Source organism: Colletotrichum aenigma, assembly GCF_013390185.1.
Source record: "Colletotrichum aenigma strain Cg56 chromosome Unknown KSG_Cg56_contig09, whole genome shotgun sequence".
Classification (NCBI taxonomy): Eukaryota; Fungi; Ascomycota; class Sordariomycetes; order Glomerellales; family Glomerellaceae; genus Colletotrichum; species Colletotrichum aenigma.
This window is the reverse complement of record NW_023500915.1, coordinates 1,295,703-1,313,431: the sequence shown is the minus strand read 5'-3', so window position 1 is coordinate 1,313,431 and position 17,729 is coordinate 1,295,703. Positions and strand designations below refer to the sequence as shown.

At 56.6% G+C, this 17,729-nt stretch overlaps 4 protein-coding genes across 4 annotated transcripts; 3 read left to right on the top strand and 1 right to left on the bottom strand.

The window, feature by feature from the left end:
* Positions 1 to 806: 806 nt before the first annotated feature.
* On the top strand, positions 807 to 1,570 carry CGCA056_v013050 (uncharacterized protein; the record flags this gene model as incomplete). The annotated part of the gene is made up of 3 exons (XM_037328294.1): positions 807 to 1,207; positions 1,268 to 1,472; positions 1,568 to 1,570. The coding sequence occupies 3 exons, from the start codon at positions 807 to 809 to the stop codon at positions 1,568 to 1,570; spliced, it is 609 nt and encodes a 202-aa protein (XP_037173124.1).
* A 5,548-nt stretch (positions 1,571 to 7,118) lies between these two features.
* Positions 7,119 to 7,641, top strand: CGCA056_v013049 (uncharacterized protein; the record flags this gene model as incomplete). Its single annotated transcript, XM_037328293.1, has 2 exons — positions 7,119 to 7,209; positions 7,262 to 7,641. The coding sequence occupies 2 exons, from the start codon at positions 7,119 to 7,121 to the stop codon at positions 7,639 to 7,641; spliced, it is 471 nt and encodes a 156-aa protein (XP_037172554.1).
* A 571-nt stretch (positions 7,642 to 8,212) lies between these two features.
* Positions 8,213 to 8,650, bottom strand: CGCA056_v013048 (putative 5-hydroxyisourate hydrolase; the record flags this gene model as incomplete). Its single annotated transcript, XM_037328292.1, has 1 exon — positions 8,213 to 8,650. One exon carries the CDS (start codon positions 8,648 to 8,650, stop codon positions 8,213 to 8,215), a length of 438 nt encoding a protein of 145 aa, XP_037173521.1.
* A 2,061-nt stretch (positions 8,651 to 10,711) lies between these two features.
* Positions 10,712 to 13,210, top strand: noxA-1 (Superoxide-generating NADPH oxidase heavy chain subunit A; the record flags this gene model as incomplete). Its single annotated transcript, XM_037328291.1, has 1 exon — positions 10,712 to 13,210. The coding sequence occupies one exon, from the start codon at positions 10,712 to 10,714 to the stop codon at positions 13,208 to 13,210; it is 2,499 nt and encodes an 832-aa protein (XP_037172555.1).
* Positions 13,211 to 17,729: the final 4,519 nt, after the last annotated feature.

Genomic DNA, 17,729 nt, shown 5'->3' with positions numbered 1-17,729 from the left:
GTATCTTGTGTGTTAGAACTTCGAGAACTGTAAAACGAACGCTGCTTTTATACATGCGCGTCATCCATCCAGCAACGTGGTTAAGAGTTCTCAACCCACAACGCTGATAAGTCGTTCATGGTTCGAGGGAAGGGTATAAATCCTTAGGTAGTACCATTCCCGACATGGTTCAGTCAAGCAAACCGATAATCCTGTCTCCCAGAACCGTTCTATGACAACCGCATGAGCCACAATGAATCTATCCTGTGCCGCCCAAGTCTGGCGAGCTTGGAAGTCACATCAGCTGGATGTTGCGAGGGGAATGTTTCATTGAGATGATCATGAATAAACTGAGCAAATGCGCCACAAGTCCCGGACAACAGAGAGTAGGACGCTCCTTAGATCGGGCTGTGGAGTGAAGCATGTGCGCACTGCTCATCAGCTCCCTCCAAACTGGAAGTCAGGCTCAACACTCGTGGAATTTAGTCCTCGACCACTACTGTTGGTGGCATTGTTTATCAGAGATTGATTCAGGGTGTGAAACTGGCTTTTATGTAGAGATGTTGTGGCGTTGGTATCATCAGTTTGTCAGAAGTTTCAATGTTACTACAAGTTCTCGTGGACTTTGGTAGACTATGCAAAGCAGGCATCGGCAACCCGTCAGCTGCAGGCTGCAGGACGCCCAAAGTGCAAGCATATTTGTGGTCCAGCCATCCCTCTCATTGGGCCGTCAAATGCGCGCGACACTGCCCCTCCGTAGTCATTCATGATATTCATGGAGTCTACAGCCTGATTAGCTTGGAAATGTTTTTCCCTTGGACATAATCATGGCCGACCCATTTTCCATCGTCACAGGCTGCGTAGGCCTCATAACCGCAGCGGGAGCGACAATCAAGGCCATAACGTCCTTCATCCGCGATTGTCGAGCCGCTAGAGGCGACCTCACGAGTGTCGCACGCGAGTTGGCCGACCTCCAACTCATACTCGAGCTACTAAGGGACGATGGTCAGGGCGATGCGCTGCCGAGTTCGTTCCAGGCGCAGATCGACCGGATCGTCAAGAGATGTAACAGCGTCGTAAGGGATATCAAGAACGTATTGAAACGATGCAAAGCGCCGTCCGGGGCTATTGCATGGGCTGCTAAAGAGAAAAAGGAGGTCGAGGCTTTGACGAGAGAGTTGACGACATACCGTGAGTCGCTAAGCTTGACTGTCGAGACGATCACGTTGTAAGTGTAGGCCTCAAATACGGTTTTCCCAACCCACGCGCTGACAGGTATTCTGTCTAGATTTGTTGCTAGAAGCATAAAAGCAGACACTGAAGCCATTCGAAACCGAACGCAGTTCATCCCGAGCATCAAGGATAATACGGAGAAGATACTGGAAGAAATTCAACGGCTTCGAGTCTCACATCAATCAGAAGACGGCAATACCAAGCGCAAAAACATTCTTATCGAAGAGTATCTCGAAGGTCTTACAGTCTGTGCGGAGTCCGTTTGTGGAGATGAAACCCGAGAACCTGATGGCGAAGGCAACACGAAAAAAGGAAGCAAGGCGACCTCCCATTTTGCAGCCACTGAACCGACCAGTAACTCGCATGAAAAGAAAGCTGCCAAGATTGAACAGAAGGAGCTGTCATGCGAGTCTTCATCACAGAAACGCATGTGTAGCAGCTGTAAATCACACATTGATGAGAATGCGCTTTATACTGAAAGCTGCGGTGATTGGTTGTGCAGCAAGTGCGTACAATCGAAGATGGAGGCGAGTACTCGATATCCCCTTTCCCGCCCTAAGTGTTGCACATGAAATACTATGTGGTCGTGCAAAAGACTCCCTATCGACGACGAGCTTAAGGACAAAGTGAACCAGATCTGGGGATGGGTGCAAGAGAGGTGTCCTCGGGAAAGTTGCTGAGAAGAATTTCGGATCTGTAAGCTTCGATCATTGCCATCGAGGCAACTTAGAATCTGTAATAGTTGCGGACAGAGGTTCTGTTCATGGTGCTGTAAGGACTGGCATGACGAAAGCCAAACTTGCACTGCATATGGGGAGCTGCTCCCGATTTTCGACAAGTCAAGCCTCGATTCGAGGACTCTACTACATAGATCTTCTTATTCGTATTGAACGAGTTCCCTATGCATGATAGGGCCACTGGAACCATGCGCCGGGTCCTAGGGAGGACACAATTTGCACAGAGAGTCGCGTCGAAGAGAACAACGAAATTTGCCTCAGACTTGGTTGCGAATGTCGCAGCAGAGATAGCCGCCCGAAAAAAGGCACGGCAAAGGAGCTCACACAAAACATTGGTACAGGGCTTGAGGCTCCCTTGAATTTAGGTGCATGACTTTTGATAACGTTCCTCGTAGCTAGTCTAGCAACGGGTCGAGGTCTTTCACCTACCGGAAGATGCCGTGATGCCAGGGCAGTCAAATGAACTGGCCAAACATTAGGCACGAGCTTAAACTCTTTCAACCGTCTGTCATTTCGGCACGTGAACAATCCGAGCAAGAGAGCTATTGGCAGACAGACAAGACGAGCGCTCGTCCATTCCAAATATCAGCCCGAACCAAGCTGCATCAGTGTCAAGTCCTATGAGGCTAAGCCAACGGGCGAGAGTTTGCTTAGCTCGCCGATTTCCCTTTCATAAGGCAGCAGCAGCCGCAGTAGCAGAGACGTTGGAAGCATGAGGCCATGGCGCCGATGTGCCGCGACCCGGAGAGGTGCCTCTCCCGAGGATTAGCGCTGAGGGCAGCGGTCCAGACCAGGACCAAGCCAGCTGAGGAAAAAGCCGCAGCATGACAGACTAAGGTACGCAGAGGTTTATTTGATATCACAGATTTGGATGCGATCGTTGACGGTGGCTGCTCCTCGTGCCAGAGGTTAGACAAGAACATTGTACCCAAAAAGCCAAACTTTAAGCTGGGAACGGAACTACGTTCCTGCCAGACCCAGCAATTTGGTGACTGATCACCCATATCCAAAGGAGTGATCCACGTCTGACTTCAGCGTGGTATGCTGAACTCTTCAGAAACATTCCATCTGCCGGAGTTCGGATCAGTAGCGTCTTGTCACGCTTGGGGTGGCAGGTTTTCCTGTTTTTCAGTCCTTTCTTCCCCCGCCCCCCAGGGACAGGCTTCAAGTCAGTCGGCAGCCAGGTACCGACGGAGGAGCAACTCAAATGCGAGACGGAGGTTTTTCAGTGGGACCGGAGGTCGGGGTTGCCGTACTGCCGTTCGGCGCGTCGACGGGGTTGTGGAGCAGGTTTTTCAGCTTGCGCTGGCAAGATTTGACATGGTGACAGTGGCGGCGTCATTGGTCATCGAAAGAAGAATGATGGAAAAGATTCACGGGGGCCGCGTAACGCGTGCGCTGTGGCTGGTCTTGGCCTAGCTCATCGCGGTGGCCAATGGGACAATCGTCGGGGTTCTTGCGGACCCGCTCTTCTGTGGCGGGGGCTGCTCTCAGTCAATCAGAGACGAGGCGCAGCTGCTTGGTGTCGTCAGGGCAGGTGAAGGGGACTAGAGAGAGGGCACTGAGGTCAGTCAGGTCGTCAGGGTCCTGCGGGCAGCGGTGAGCCCCTCAGTTCTCGCTGCTTCCTGATCCGGGACTGGAGGTTGCCCTGGTGTCGATTACTGAATGAGGTAAGGAGCAGGGGACAGGGGGCAGGGGGGGTCAGAGAGGCTCAGAGTCCAGCTGGGAGAGGCAGGCGCAGAGGGCCCGTAGTACGGATAGTGGGTCTCTTAGGGGCCCGAGGACGCTAGACGAGTGCTGGAGACCGCGGGTCCCTGAGGTGTTTTGGTGAAGCATTTTCATTTAGTTTTGTTCAAATTGCTCGCCGGCTCGTTTTACCGCAATAGGCTCGGTGTACAGCCCTTCTTAGCCTTATTAGATTAAAAGACGCAGAGATCGGGGGCGGTATCGGCCAGCGAAGAAGGGCACAGAAGAAGCATAGTTGGATTTAGCTTAGGTAGCGCGGATACCCCGTGTGGCTGCTGCTACCCTGGAGGTGCTACTGCAGGCAGTTTGGGGAATAGGGCTAGGCGCCCGGAAGCCAATCAGCCCGTCAACGTGGATGCCGATGTTGCTGGCAGCGATGGAAAACTCGTCAGGAAACCTGTCTGCAGTCAGCGTGGTCCGGTAGGTCTGCTGCGACACATGTTGCCACACCGGGCCAGTGAGGAGAAGGATAAGCGAGACAGGTTGACAGACTGCCAGCAGTGGTGTTGCAGCGCTGCAGTGCGTGAGTGGTGAGTGCCAGTGCCTCTGCCAGCTGCCGTTGGATCATCGGAACGCTAAAGAAAGCGAGGTGACGATGGACGACGGGTGTTTTCGCTTGCAGTGCCTGACGAGTCTGGGGTCGTTGGAACTTGGTCGAATCATCAAAGGGCAGGAGGGCGAATCGTTACTCTCTTTGGGCAGGTTTCTGGGGGACATGAGTAGTGACTCCCTAACACCAGCAGTAGCATATCGCTGGGCCAGTCAGAGATGGGTTTGGCTTGCTACGGGAGGTCTCCAAGCCAAACAGGGACTGCACTGTCACGGACGATTGCCGGCCACCTGCCATATTGCGATCTGTTGCTTTAGACTTGGACCTTACTTGGTTAGTAATGAAGATAGTGTCGTTGAGCAAACACTTCCACCGGCACGTTGGGTACCTTTATTGCAGAGGCTAAAAAAGGTACCGCACGGGCACGCCTTTCTGCCACCTTTGGTCAAGTACCTGCCAGCCATCTGCGGATATGACCGACCGGCTGGGTTGACCTTGCGGACCCAGAGATGCCAGATGCTACCCGGTGATCAACGCAGGTATCCTATCCTATCCTGTCCGTATCCTGCTGGCCGCGGCATTCTCTCCCTCGCTCGCTTTCAGACGTCTGTTGTGCCCTCTCATGATATAAACGAACCGGGTTGCCGCTACCCGTGTTTGTGGCCTTGTCCACCTGAATGTCATCACTCGCCTCCACTTCCAGCATAACCAACGCAACGTCAACCGACTATCATAGCCCACATCATCCACGCCCAAAGACCACACCATGAGCACGATCATCGACGAGCAATAATAACGACCAACGACGCTCACTCATAACCACGACCGCCCCTGCTCCCACGAATCTTTCCGTTTTGCTCCTGCCATCTCTTCAACCTTCCCACACGGCCTACGGCTCGCCCATTCCACGATTGCCTCATCGACCCCCGCAAAGCCGTTTCAGCATCGACGTCGCAGCATCTCTTGACTCTTTGCTTCTTCCGCTCAGAAGCCGGTTCGCCCACAAAACAAAACAGCCCATTCCCTACCGCGCGCTTGTTCAGTGGAGAACACGCAGGACCCTTTTCACCGAACCTTTCGTCATCTTGGCTCTATCATTCGTCAGGAAGGAACCGAATTCGACCCCGTCTCTTGGATATTACCTGCCGGTCACGCGGATACGTTTTCGGTGTAATAGACGCTCACACTCGCCCGCCCGCCCTTGACACCCAGCGTGCCAGCGTGTTTCCGTCCCGCCGCTTTCTGCCCAGACTCTCCGCCGTCTTACCGCCTTCCAAGACCCCAAGGCCAAGTCCTCGCGTTCCACCTCTGACGCCCAGTCCCGGAATACCGGCACCGCTTCGCGCCAATCGCCTCGGCCTCTCCAGGTAAGCCATGCCATTTTCCACAACTCGCTTTTTTTGCCATGTCTCTTTTTTCCTACCTGCCTGTTTTCTTCCACCAAGCTCCATCCTCCGACCGTCCTCCGTTACTCATTTCATCCCGATCCATCTGGCACCATCCGCCTACCAGCGGAACCCTTGCATCCTCCACTCGTCATTCGTCGGCCCGCGAGAGAGGAAACGCCTTGCGGACACGCCGCCGGGTCATCCGTGCTTTCTAGAAGCAGAGGCTCCCACCTATTCCCTGTCGTGCCCGTCGTGCTTGTTGTCGGTGGTATTTTGCCTTTTTTTTTGTTGGGCGGTTGGGACAGTTCCCACGGGCACAGCACTTCCGTCCCCATCCAATGAAGACGCCACGATCAGAGTTCGAGGAACATGACACAGCCAAACATAACCGGCCATGACCTCCAACTGTGTGTGCATTGCATGGCCGAGTCCCTCATGCAGGTCATCCCAGGCTCTCAGCCTGTCCATTCTTCCGCTCAGCGAGTTTAGTGCTCGTCTGTCCTCTGAGGTGCAGCGGGAACAAACCTAAGCCGGAGCGGTAGCAGCAGCGGCGTGCATTCTTGCAGCTCTCCCGGGCACTCTGTTCCCCCGCCTCCCCCTGCACACCCCCAGTCTCTTGCTGGCATTGCTGCACTGCTTGGAGCTGCTGCGGCCAGTCATTCGTCGATGATGGCTGCGCTCGACTCGATTTTGCAAGCGGAAGGCCGAGCCCGAGCGAGGAGCAGTCATGGAGCGAGAGCGACGGGCAACCTGTTCGTCCATACCTTATACACACGAGAAACAAGACGCAGCACACCTCCACAGCCCAAGAGGCGGGACGTTACGTGTTTGTTGCTAGATGCAGCCATAGCGAGAGAAGCATAGGCCAGTAGCCACACCCGCACCTCGATGCGCTGGTGCGGTGCAGCACCTGATGGCACCCCTCTAAATACTTGCCTCCCCCCGCCCATTCCCGCGGCTGTTGGGGCGTCGAAAAAAAGAGGAGTCGATTTCTGCCTGCAGTCGAGTCGTCTCGCTTGTCCAATTGCCAACCGTTGCATCTGCTCTCGTCTCGTTCCTGGGCCTGCCGGTCTCATTAACTGGTCTCGCCTTTTTCGGGAGGGGATTCGTAATTGCCCAAGACGCTAAAGGATCAAACGGCAACATCTCATAAACCCACGAGAAAGAATCCCGTCGGCTTCTCGCCCTGAAGCCCGGTCCAGTCTGGTCTTTATTTCCGCCTTTGTCTCTTCCGATATTCCAGTTTCGTTTCCCGAACACCTTTTCGCCGCCTAGTCTGAACAGAGAGCAGTCTCTCACTCACTCATTCCCCGGCTCTTTTCTATCTTCTGTTTCCCCACGACGCTACTATTCCATTGAATATCAGCCACTCAAGACCAAGACCGTTCCTGAGACCGTCTCCATCTCGCATACTATCTCGCACTATTTTATCTTCGATCGACTCCCCACAGAAACTAAGATCGCAACACCGCAGAGCCTCACAAAATGAACGCCACACCACGAAGCCCGTCAACCAAGAGTACGAAGAGCCAAAACAGCCTTCGTAACACTGGCTTTCCTGAGCCTTTTAACGGAGGTATGTTACTCACCAAGACCCCAAAAAGTGAAGTTGACACTGACCTTTCCAGACCGCAACACTACACTACCACACCCCGACGCCAACCTCTCACCAAACGCCGTCATCTCGCAGGATGATATCGACTCCAGCAAAGTGATGGCCAGGACACGCCGCTCATTCCTCCAGAAGCACAAGCGAACCATCAGCCACGGCGTTATTACCCCGCAAATGGCCGCCATGTACCGCGAGATGGGGGGCAGCGACGCCGACTCAACCGCCATCCTCGAGCACGACATCCACTCCAACACCAGTCAAACCAGCCTGCCCGCGGGCCGCATCAGCAAGGACGGTGCCGAGAGCATCTTGTCACACAGCGGCGATCTGTCACCAGTGACATCGGAGACGGGACGCAAGGGCAGTCTGTTTAGGAAGCTTGGCTGGCGGAAGTAGAGCACGGCGGCCGACACTCCTGCGAGAGACGCCAAGAAGGATACCGCTCCGAAAGACGACGACGACAAGAAGTTGAGCGTTGAGACAACGCAACGCAAATGACGACACGGCCGAAAATTTGTAAAAACAGACATTACCAGCGCAAGCGTGGAGTTTTATTTATTCATGGTATTGGGACGGGTTACTGGTGGGCTTGGGAACATGGGGATTAGGCGTACACAACAACGGGCGGGCCACTTCAAAATGGAACATGGGGAACATCTTTCCCTCGACTTCTTCTTTCTTTTGTCACTGTCGAAGCCCGCCCTGCAGGCAGGAAGACGCAAATTCCCTCTCAAGGAGGGACAACCTAGGATGGGACGATGAAGAAACTATCGTTAACCAGCAGATTTTTAGTAATCATATCACCGAGTTGCAAGGTTCTTGCACCATTGGATATCATGTTTTGTTCTCCGTTGCTACACCCATGTGAATGCCTGCCTGTCTGTGCAAATGCCACACGCGTACCTCACTGACCCAGTTCCCTCAACTTCCGCGATTCCATGTGCCCACGCACCCATGCAACCCGCGCTTAGCTGCCGCGGTACGTCGTATAGCTATACGGACTCACCAGCAGCGGGACATGGTAATGCTGGCCCTCCTGGACGGTGAAGACGACCACGGCCTCGGGGAAGAAGGTCTTGTCGTCGCCGCCAAAGTACGCCGCCGTGTCGAAGCGCAGCTCCCAGCGCGAGGGGCCCTTGATCTCGCCCAGCACGTCCTCGAGGGTGTACACGGGGACCTCGCCGGCGGTGGACGAGGACGAGTACGGCAGCCAGGCCTTGATGCGGCCGTCGTCGTCGGTGAGGGACTCGAAGGTCTTGGGGAGGGCGGGCTGGCCTGGCGCCGGGGCGGGCGAGGAGGAGGCGGTGGTGGTTGTGGAGAGCTGCACGCGGACGCCGCGGGCGGGGGTGCCGGTTGAGGTGTCGAGGACGTGGCAGGTTATGCGGTCTTTTGTTGGGGAAGCCATTTTGAGGGTGATTTGGGTATGGGAAGGTGAGGAGGGGTTGGATTGTGAGGTGAGGTTTGGGGGGAGGGGATTTGGTGATGAGGACGGCTGAAGGTGAGGCGTTCGTGGTAAGGCGTCAGTGAGGCTCTCTGCCTGGGCCGGCTGATGGCGGGGTAAGGGGCGCGGTGGTGGTGCGGTGTGAGGAAACTGCGGCGGCCGGGGAGGGGCTTGGCGGGGTTCCGTTTGGGTCTTTGGCTGGCGAAGTGGGGTCGGTCAGCGTCGGTGGCAGGTGTATGTTTTGCCTGGAAGTGCCCGATGCCGCGAAGCAATAATGAAGATCCAAACAGCAGGCAGGCACTTTGCAAAAATGGAAAATGAGCGACTATGGCTGTATATGCGATTGCACGGGAATGTAGACCTTCTTATGGCCCACGGCGGTGGTTGCATTTGATGGGGGCGGCGACGGCGGGGCACCCGATAATCGCGGTGCACAGCGTCGCAGGGCGCCGGGTCGCGATGCGGAGCAGATCCCTGGGCTGAGGCTGCTCGCTCAGCTGTGGGTTTACCTAATTGTCCTAGGCTGCAGCGTCCTAGGACTCTGGTAGTTCTACAAGATGTGGTGTGAGGAAGGCCTGTTATTTTCTTGGAAATCTGTCTCTAATGGATGTCCCCTTCATCAAACGCCGACCAGTGTCGTGCAGGCAGGTGTTGAGAGAGAGGCGGCGTGCAGCGACTCAGCCACGCTCTGTGTGTTCACCGCTGAGCGACCTTCAGTCTTCTCCACGTAAGAGGTTGTCAGCTCTAGCGAGAGATGTCAGCTTTCCCATCGGGCTAGGAGACACGTGGAACGGTCGGGATGCGAGTCGAAAATAGAACATTGCGTGCGCTGGAGAATCGGTGGCGGGAGATGGGCGTGATGATTTTACGTATGTCATGGCGAGGGGCTTGGTTGTAGGACTAGGCAGGTCAGCTTGCGGTGAGTCCTACGTCTTCTAGAACGCGACCAGAACCATTATCCCAAGAACTACCGAGCAATATTCGCGGCTCTCTACGAATACCAGTGATATTTTGTGGTTCCCGATTCCTTCCTAACTACTCTATCTCAATATTCCATTCGTATGCAGCGTACGCATACACCTCTGTATCAGAACAAACTCCAGAGAGGCGCAAAGTCTATCTACAAATGCCCTAAGGATGATGGCCTCCAGTGATCATGTTATGTTTGATGGCATTTCTTGAAAGGGGATTTCAGGCTTGAGAGGTGGGTCAAGGACGACCGGCACATGCCGGACCCTGAACGGGAGGCCCCGGCGTGCTGGGCCTCTGTCACCAAAACACCTGCACCGCACTGCACATCCACAGCCAGCCACGCTTCGGAGAGAGGTCAGCACTGACTGCGTCATTGTGGCCCGTGCGCCGTACCGCTTAATTGGATCGCTGTAAACCTTCTTACCGAGCCAATCACAGCACGCCAGTATGACAAGAACAGCCATACCCATCGAATCTCAGGGGAGGGAAAAAACTGGACGGACGAACACCAAGAAAAGCCAAGACGGGCGGTTTGGCATGGCATTTTTCGGGCCAAAGGTCATGCCGTGAGGTACAAAAGTCTTGCAATAATCGGCATAGGAAAAAAAACCAAGGTTGGTGCCGGCGAGTACGCGGCGCGAAGCGATCAGAGGTCTGGATCATGAGAATGTACTGTCACTGACAGCTTGAAAGATGCGCCCAAGAGGCTCCAAGAGGGGCGATGCGGAACGATGATCTCACCTTTGAAAGTCGCCTGAAGTGCCTAGACGCAGTCCACGCCAAAACACCAAGACTCTTGGCTCCCCTGGCTGACGTACTGCGACGCGGTTCCAGCCCGTACCAAAACACCACGGTCGCAGCACACGAAGGAGACGGGAAATCACCGCCCAGAAGGCCAAGCGCATCGCGTCTGATGAGCTGTCCACCATTCTCTGGAGCACCAAGATACAAAACACCATGGTGTCCCTCATCCCGTCCCTCCCATGGAGGAAGAGCCCTCCCGCTCGCCATATCGTCTCTGAGAACCTCTCAGCCCGCCCCTGAGAACCATCGATGGCAGAGCACCCCGTCACAGACCCCGCCGAGGGAATCCAGTACCTCACCGAAGACGAGATCAATTCCTTCCTTGACGACCTCGACCACAACGACGACGGCTACATCGACTACGCCGAGGTCGAGGCAAAGCTCGACGCCGCCCACGACGAGCTCACGCCCTCCTCCCAGCTCAAACCTCACCACGTCATCAGAAAGTCCCACGACTCCGCCGACGACCGTCTCCGCCATGACTTTCTCCGGTCCATCATGGGAATCTCCGACGAGCCGTCTGCAGACCATCAAAACGACTCCCAAGACCTCCGCAAGATCCGCATCCCCCGCGCCGTCTTCGCCGCCCGCGTCCGCGACTGGAAGGTCCCCTCCCTGAGCCAGGACAAGGCCGCCGAGGACGACGAGAGACACTACGTCCGCCGCCTGCGCCCCTGGCGCCGCTTCCGCGCCTACTGGGCCGTCCACGGGCCCGAGGTCGCCTTCCTCGCCCTCGTCGCCGGCCTCACCCTCGCCTTCGGCGTCTGGCAGTGCGTCAAGTACGCCACCACGCCGGCGTACCGCGCCGCCTTCGGCTGGGGCGTCGTCCTCGCCAAGACGTGCGCCGGCATGCTGTACCCGACCTTCTTCTTCCTCATCCTCAGCATGTCGCGCTACTTCTCGACCTTCCTGCGCCGCTCCTACCGCGTCTCGCGCTTCGTGAACTGGGACCTCGGCCAGGCGTTCCACGTCAAGATTTCCATCGTCGCGCTCACGCTGGCAACGCTGCACGCGATCGGACACCTGACGGGCTCGTTCTACCACGGCAGCCGGCCGGGAAACCAGGACGGCGTCGCGGCGGTCCTGGGGCCGGATATGGTACCCCGGCCGTATGTCGAGTACGTCCGCTCGCTGCCGGGGTTCACGGGTATCACCACACTGGGGCTGTTCTACGTCCTCGCGCTGTGCAGCCTGCCGCCGGTGCGCCGCTGGAACTACGAGCTCTTCCAGCTCTCGCACCTGCTGATGTACCCCATCATCGGGCTGATGATGGCGCACGGCACGGCGGGGCTGCTGCAGTGGCCCATGTTTGGCTACTTCCTCGCCTTCCCGACGCTGCTCATCCTCATGGAGCGGCTGGTGCGCCTCGGCACGGGGTTCCACCGCATACCGGCGACGCTCAAGGTCCTGGACGGCGAGACGGTCGAGATCACGGCTACGATCCCGAGTGAGAGGATCTGGAGATACCGGGCAGGACAGTACGTCTTCCTGCAGGTGCCCGAGATCAGCGCCTTCCAGTGGCACCCGTTCACCGTATCCATCTGCAAGGGCAGGGAGTTCCAGCTGCATATCAAGACGGACGGGAACTGGACGAAGAGGCTGCGGGAACTGGGCGGCGAGGCGGGGGAGGCGCGCGTCGAGGTCGGGATTAATGGCCCCTTTGGCGCGCCGGCGCAAAGGTTCTACGACTTTAGGCACACCATCATCGTGGGCTCGGGCATCGGCGTCACGCCCTTCTCCGGCATCCTGGCCGATTTACAAGCCCGCGACGACGACGAGCACGGGGGGCCTACGCACGCCGCCGGCCAGCATCACCAGCAGCAGCAGCAGCACCGCCACGACTCCGAAACGACCGTGACCGCACCCGTCCATGACGAGAAGCAAGTCCCCAACAACCTCGCGAAGCCGCCGCCGCCGCCCTCGGCATCGCACTCCTTCGTCCCTGACTACCGCCGCGTGGACTTCCACTGGACGGTGCGCGACAGGAACTACCTGCTCTGGATCGCGGACCTGCTCAACGCCGTCTCGCGCAGCCAGGCGTGGCACCGCGCGCACGAGGGCGCCGCGCAGCAGCACCTCGACATCCACATCGCGACGCACGTGACGCAGAAGCGGCGCGACATCGTCACGCACGTGTACCGCTGGCTGCTCGAGATGCACCGCACCGAGGAGCACCCGCGGTCGCCGCTGACGGGCCTGCTGAACGCGACGCGGTTTGGGCGGCCGGACTTTGACGCGGTGCTGGACAGGCACTACGAGGAGATGCGGCAATTCCGGGCGGCGCGCAGACGGCTGAGGAAGGGCGGCAGGGAGGGGGGCGGCGGAAATGCCTGCGAGAGTGGTGGTGGCAGGCTTGGCGACGGGTCAAACGCGGGAACGGACGTCGGAGAGAAAAATAGCAACGTGGATGGCACTGTGGACGGGCAGAGGGTTGACGACGACGTCGGCGTCGGTGTTGCAGGCGACGGTCGTCTGGCCAATGGGAGGGATGGCGGGCACATGGATAGGGATCGGGGGGATATGGATGGGGCGAGCAGCCGCGTGGGAAGAAGGGCCGTCGCAGACGAGGCAGACGACGCCTGCGACGACGCCGGCGAGGAGGACGAGGAGATGAAGGTCGGTGTGTTCTACTGCGGAGCGCCGGTTGTCGGGGAGATCCTGGCGGACAAGTGCCGGCAGCTCACGGTGCGGGGGCGGCACGACGGGAGCAAGATTGAGTACCACTTCATGATTGAGGTCTTTGGGTGAGGTGGAATCGGGAGATTGGCTTTTGTGAAGGATGGGCATTTCCGAGAGGAACGGGGAAAGAAAGACGATGATGGCTTCGATTACGACGACGATACGAGCGATACCAGGTAGCCTATAACTCAAGCGTCTGGCGTCTGGCGAGATGGCAGTCCACGTTGGCAGGCGCTAATGAACCATGGCACACGCAGAGGCGAACTACCAGAAGCACCGTGAAGGTATCATGAAAGCGGACGATGGGATGATGTGGTCCAGAAACCCAAGGCAACGAACGTCGGAACCTACCTTGCCTGGCAAGACGCGCAGCAGCACGGCAGGCAAAAGTAAAAAGACGAAGCGAGCATGACAACCCACTAGGGAACCGCCTCCCGAAAAGCAGAAATGCCCTCCCCATCATGGCCATTCCCTACACCATCATTAGGTTCGGCGTTATGCTCCGACCCGAGCGGCTGGCTGGGTGACGCGGATGAATACGCATTATGCAGCATGTTCCTTTTTAAACGTGAAATCTATCCAGAACGGAGCAGCTAGATAAGGTATGAAATTAGAATTCCACGCTATCCTGCGTCAAAAGAGAGAGAGAGAGGGAGGACGGAAGAAAACCCCGGGACCCCAGCCCAGCCATTCTTCGGCCGTCGGAACTCTCGCAATGCGAACTGTTGGCTAGAGGAAAGTGAAAAAGAGGCAAGTGGGAGGGATATGGCGAGTTGCGGATGGCTTCCCTTCCCTTCCCTATTGTGAGTTTGGAGTGGGCCAAAACCGACGCGGAGAAAATGCAGACAGGGACAAGCCAAGAGATGGTGTCAGCCGGCCAGTGAGTTTCTCTTTCTTTATTGATTGCCTACGTAAGTCCTGTTCTGGCGTACGCAACGTCTTTTTCATTTCGGTTCTGTCTCTTGCCACTCAGACTTTTTCGACACGGGTTTAATGGCATTGTAAAACCCCCATGAACCCTGACGCAGTTGATTGACAAACGTTTCTGCTTGGGCCTGCTGCGTTCGGGGCCTGCCGGAGGCTGGCCTTGCGTGTGTGCCCTGGCTGTTAATTTTTCCGAATTCATGGCAGTTTGGGAAAGAGGAATGGCATTCTTTCTGTCGTACGCAAGCGTTTAATCAACCTGTCGTTGTTACAAGTCATTTCTGTGCAAGGAGTATTCATGTAGAGTGTGTGCAGTATGTGTATGTGCGGCGGCGCAAAGATCAACGACTAGCTGAGAAACCTCTCTCTCACTCGCTCTCACTGTGCCAAAATAAAATGTTCCTGAAATTCTCCGGCGGGCTGATCAAGGGTCCTGGGCCTAGCAGATAGGCAGCCAGACAGACAGAAGCAATCTGTGCAGGGCCAAGCAGCGAGGGCAGGGTATCGCCGCCGCCCGCGACTCGCCTCAACTGACCTTCGCTACCCACTTGACACACGTCTTGTCTTGGTATCGCCTTACAACTCTGCCTGGGGTCGGGGCCGCCCACAACTGCGTGTGTCGAAGCTTGTCATTTTTGAGGCGACACCATGTGCAACGTCGTCTCGAAGAGTATCGTTAGTAATGGATGCCAAGGGGCGGCCTGACTGGTCGTTCGACCTCTCGACGTCTGCCCCCCCCGGACACCGTCCAGGGGGGCCCTGTCGCTGCCGTCGCCAAATATTGCCGTTTGGCGGTTGTTCGTTGGCTCGCTAGCTCGCTAACGGAGTTAGTGCGATTTTTCTTCTCTCCTAGAGTGACCCTAAAAAAAGAGAAGGGGATCCCAGAACCTGGGGGGCAGGCCAAGAGGAAACGCTGCGGGGACGTCGATCACGGGCATCAGTATCTGCAGGACATGTCTGGGAAAATGAAGTGAAGGAGGGAAAATCTGGCCATTCTTGGCTTTACCGCCGATATGCCTACGGGATTTGATGTCTCGTCGTAAGGGTACGTATGCGCGCTCAGATGCAGCAGCAGCAGCAGCAGCAGCAGCAGCAGCAGCAGCAGCAGCAGCAGCAATGCATCTCGCAGCGGCTACGGGAATCCACTTCATCGTCCTTTGCTAGCTGCAACAAGTGCAGTTTCTCCAGCTGCCAGTCAGACAGAGAAATTTGGCCGAAGCGGAAGCGAAAGCCGGTATTCGTCAAGACAAGCATGAGACCTCGAAGGGAGACGACGTATGGCATCGGAAAGAGGGGATGACACAAGCAAACAGACAGAGTTTTCCGGACGACAACGGGCCCAGCGAGCAAGGACTGTTGGACCTCGAGGTGCAAGAGACGAGAGGAAGATCGAACAAGCCCGGTCCTGCTCCCCCCTCCAATCGCGGTATGGTCCGACGACGAGATGACGACGGCTCTGCGGGTGAAGAGGCGACTGGCTGGACGGACACACGACGCGAAGGAGCGGTGACCACCGTTTCTTTTCTTTCGTTCCCTTTCTTTTCACCTTTTCGGCTCACCTTCGGCCGCGGGCGAGGATCACGGACGGTACATCACAAAAGCAGACGAATGCGAGACGGCAGAAGACGCCGTTTTGGCGCATCTTTCGGCCAAGACCCCTTTTATTCTTTTTGACTTTCCTGCATCGCCGTAACGACGCCATACCACTTTGTCCGTTATTGAGCGCCACTGTACTTGAGAAGATGATTCCTCCCATAGTCGCATGTCGCCAGGTGCACTCGTTCAACTCCAGACTTGACCAAGACACGGATGCATTGAGCCGCAAATCGCCAAGGCCTCACATGCGGATCTCCCACTAGACTAGCCACCTCGGGGGAGGGGGGCAGATCTCACAGATGGATAGGTTCCTGTCACTCCTGTAGGGTAACACGGCAGCCATTTTCCCCCCCAGGTGCCAGGCTAGGCAGGGACGGCAGCTAAACAAGCGCTAGCGCCGCCTCGAAGCTTGAATTGTGTATCTGGGCTACGTATACACGTGTAAGAGAAGCGGTAGCGAACCGGCGAGTGTATCGAGACTACCTTACCTCGGAACAACCGCGGGAAAAGAAGAGTGACTTTGCTGAACGGTGTGAACCAGACCCAAGAGGGAGCGCAAAGGGGATGTGCGTTTGGATCTGCTATGCTCGACTGCTGCGGTTACATCGCAGGCCCGCCTCTCATCAAATCTTGGCACACATGATTGCCATTCTCCTACCCGAGATTGTATTAAGAGCAGTCGAGATCACCTTCTTTTCCCCCCTTGCGTTGACAAGGTTTATTGTATGGGGGCCAACGGAAGGGGGGGAGGGGGCCTGAATCTCCGCTGTAAGTGCCATTTTTGGGTACAGTTACTGCGAAAACGATTGGCCTCGAGGCCTCGAGCGACCGTCGCCAGCAATTGCGACTCACAATGTCATTGGGCGAGGACGGCCAGGTCGAGATGGCGAACAGAAGAAGGCTGGCCAAGATCCCAGGCATTATCCGTCTCCAGGCGCAGAGAAAGTGTGTGTGTGTGTTGTGTGTTGGGCTAAGCTAAGCTGTACCGTCGATCGATCAGCGGTGTTTCGTCGCGTCCGGGCTGGGGGGTAGCTGAAACGGACAATGCGTGGGTGCTGGGATTGACGTTGGAGGCGGCAGGGGTGTAGGGGGTTTAGCCTTAGTGCACTTCAGTAAAAGAGTGGAGGAGAGAGAGTGCCAAAACATGCCGTTTGAGCCGCATCTGAAGCAACGCGCTAGCGGGTACGGTGCAGGCAGTAGAGACAGATTGAAATCGTTGTTACTGGGGGCGCCTTTTTCTGGTCCCGTACACACCAGAGTCGTAATTCGTGCGGCATGTCGTTGCCGCAAAAGCGCCCATTTGCCGTGGGATTTTCCCATCTGCCCCCCCCTGCTACTGCAACCGTCGTCAGCAGCGCAGGCCGGGGGGCTGGTCCCGTTTGGAAAAACAACAGGAGAAAATGTCCGTGATGTGTTTCTCTCTCAACCGCTGGCGCGCCCAAAAGTCACAATTACCGCCCACTTCCCGCCAAGGCCACGTCAGGCCCTCGGTGATAGCGTGTATCGAACTTCAGAAAAAAAAAGTGTCAATGTCAAGTTTGGTTACGAACGGGGGGCGGATCGTCTGTTACACATGATCTGGACCTGGTTCGAACGGCAGCTGTCTGCCGCGCGAATGTATCATTAGACGTTGGACTGAAGAGAGCGAGCGAGAGAGAGAGAGAGAAGAACAACTCGCCGCTTAGGTCCCGATGTCCGATATTAGCAAAGGAAATGGCTTCGAGGGTTCACCCAGGTTCGGTGAGCCGCGCGCAAGCAATGTCAGCGAACAAGCACCCAATTTTGGGTTTGCATTCTGCCACTGTTAATGTAGCCCATGGGTGTTAATTGGTGGTGCATGGCCCGCCGAACCGCTGAACATAGAAGGCACAGCGAGAAAGACACAGAAAGAACCGGAGAGGCGAGTTCGCGCACCGATAAACCGAACTACGGTTGCAGCGTGTGTGGGTGGGCACAGCCGGCCAGGCACCGCGTAGCGGAGGAGGGGGTTGAGACATGCCATCTGAAGGGCGATTCGTTGGACGGGGGCGACGTCCTTCTGGGGAGGGGAGGGGGGAGGGGGGCTTGC